This window comes from Chiloscyllium punctatum, chromosome 30 (assembly GCF_047496795.1).
Source record: "Chiloscyllium punctatum isolate Juve2018m chromosome 30, sChiPun1.3, whole genome shotgun sequence".
Lineage (NCBI taxonomy): Eukaryota > Metazoa > Chordata > Chondrichthyes > Orectolobiformes > Hemiscylliidae > Chiloscyllium > Chiloscyllium punctatum.
Genome location: NC_092768.1, coordinates 49334926 through 49336280, shown reverse-complemented (window position 1 = coordinate 49336280; position 1355 = coordinate 49334926). Strand labels below are relative to the sequence as shown.

General features: G+C 37.6%; 1 protein-coding gene across 1 annotated transcript; it reads right to left on the bottom strand.

Moving 5' to 3' along the window:
* Positions 1-307: 307 nt before the first annotated feature.
* LOC140455599 (probable G-protein coupled receptor 139) lies at positions 308-1147 on the bottom strand. The gene has a single exon (XM_072550513.1). The coding sequence runs from the start codon at positions 1145-1147 to the stop codon at positions 308-310; it is 840 nt and encodes a 279-aa protein (XP_072406614.1).
* Between the last annotated feature and the right edge of the window lie 208 nt (positions 1148-1355).

Below are 1355 nucleotides of genomic sequence, written 5' to 3'. Positions count from 1 at the left end.
GTGAATTGATCCAAACATGTATTCGAGTGTATGTTAGAAGAACCGATTCTCCAGGACAGTGGTTCATGCTGTTTAATGTCGATTTTCCTACACATTAATATTTTTGGAAACCAAAATGCACCAAACAGCAAATTAGATCAAATAGTTCCCTAATCTATGCACATTGATTGTTAATGCTTTTCTGATAAAATACATTCTGAACGTTTTGGGCATTGCATGATAGTATGGAAAATGCCATTAAATCTTCTATTTAATTCTTAAGTGCTGACTGACATTGAAGGAATATGAAAGGGAGTAAATTTTAAAATTAAATGCTCGTTCCTGGTTGTTTGCATAATTTTCCATTCAGTGTGAAGAAATATTTCACCCCATTCTTCAGCTCCTCCCTGAACTTCCTCTGCGTTAGTCCGTAGATACAAGTATTGCTGCTAGAACTGAGCAGCTGCAACATGAACCCAACTTGCTGGAGAATATATATCGAGTTGCTGTAATATTTGTCAGTGTAATTAAAGTTCATCACTGGCCAGTTTACCGAATGCACAACATATGTCAACCACAAGAGTATGAAATTGGTCGAAATAGTGAAAAGCAAAATCATGGATTTTCTCCGATTCTTTATCTCTGGGTCGTTCTGATTCGCACTGTTACTCCGCAGACGCATGCGAACTTTATTCACTGATATAAGATGTTTAACAGTCAGAGCATTGAATATCAGAATTAACAAAATTGGCAAGAGAGGCGTTATGATGCTGTCAACCCATTCGTATACCTTCCATAAGGGGGAATACAGATAGGCAGTGGTAGGCACACAATGCCATGGCATGTTGTCAATGATAAAGGCAGGTTCATCTGTAAAATAAAATGGAATGCTCCTCAGACAGCTCACCACAAACACAGACATGATAACCATTTTGGCTGTTTTATCAGTGCAATATTTCGTTTGTAATTTCTGACAGCAAATTGTTACAAAGCGATCAAATGTGAAGGCAACAGTGAACCAGACAGAGCAGTCCACAACTATAATATACATGACAAAGTTTATTTTGCAAATAGGAGTCAGATATAGGAAACTAATCGGCAAGTACATGTTATTGATCCGGTGTAATATCACATCAATGATAACCACGGCTAGGTCTGCTGCTGCCATAGATCCCAGGTACCAATTGACGCTTTTGGAGAGACCACACTTCCCTCGAATGAGTATTACAATAGCCACCAAGTTAACTGCAAAGAGCACGAGATCTAAATTTTAGTTCCACACTCTCCCAAAATCTTGTTTTCAATGCACCAACTGAATTTGATTTTATAAGCATTGAGATATTGGTTATATCATTCTGAATTAATTACAGTGTGCT

Bases quoted from the DNA above. Each gene is read 5' to 3' on its own strand.
- LOC140455599 (XM_072550513.1), bottom strand. From the start codon at position 1,147: ATGGCAGCAGCAGACCTAGCCGTGGTTATCATTGATGTGATATTACAC.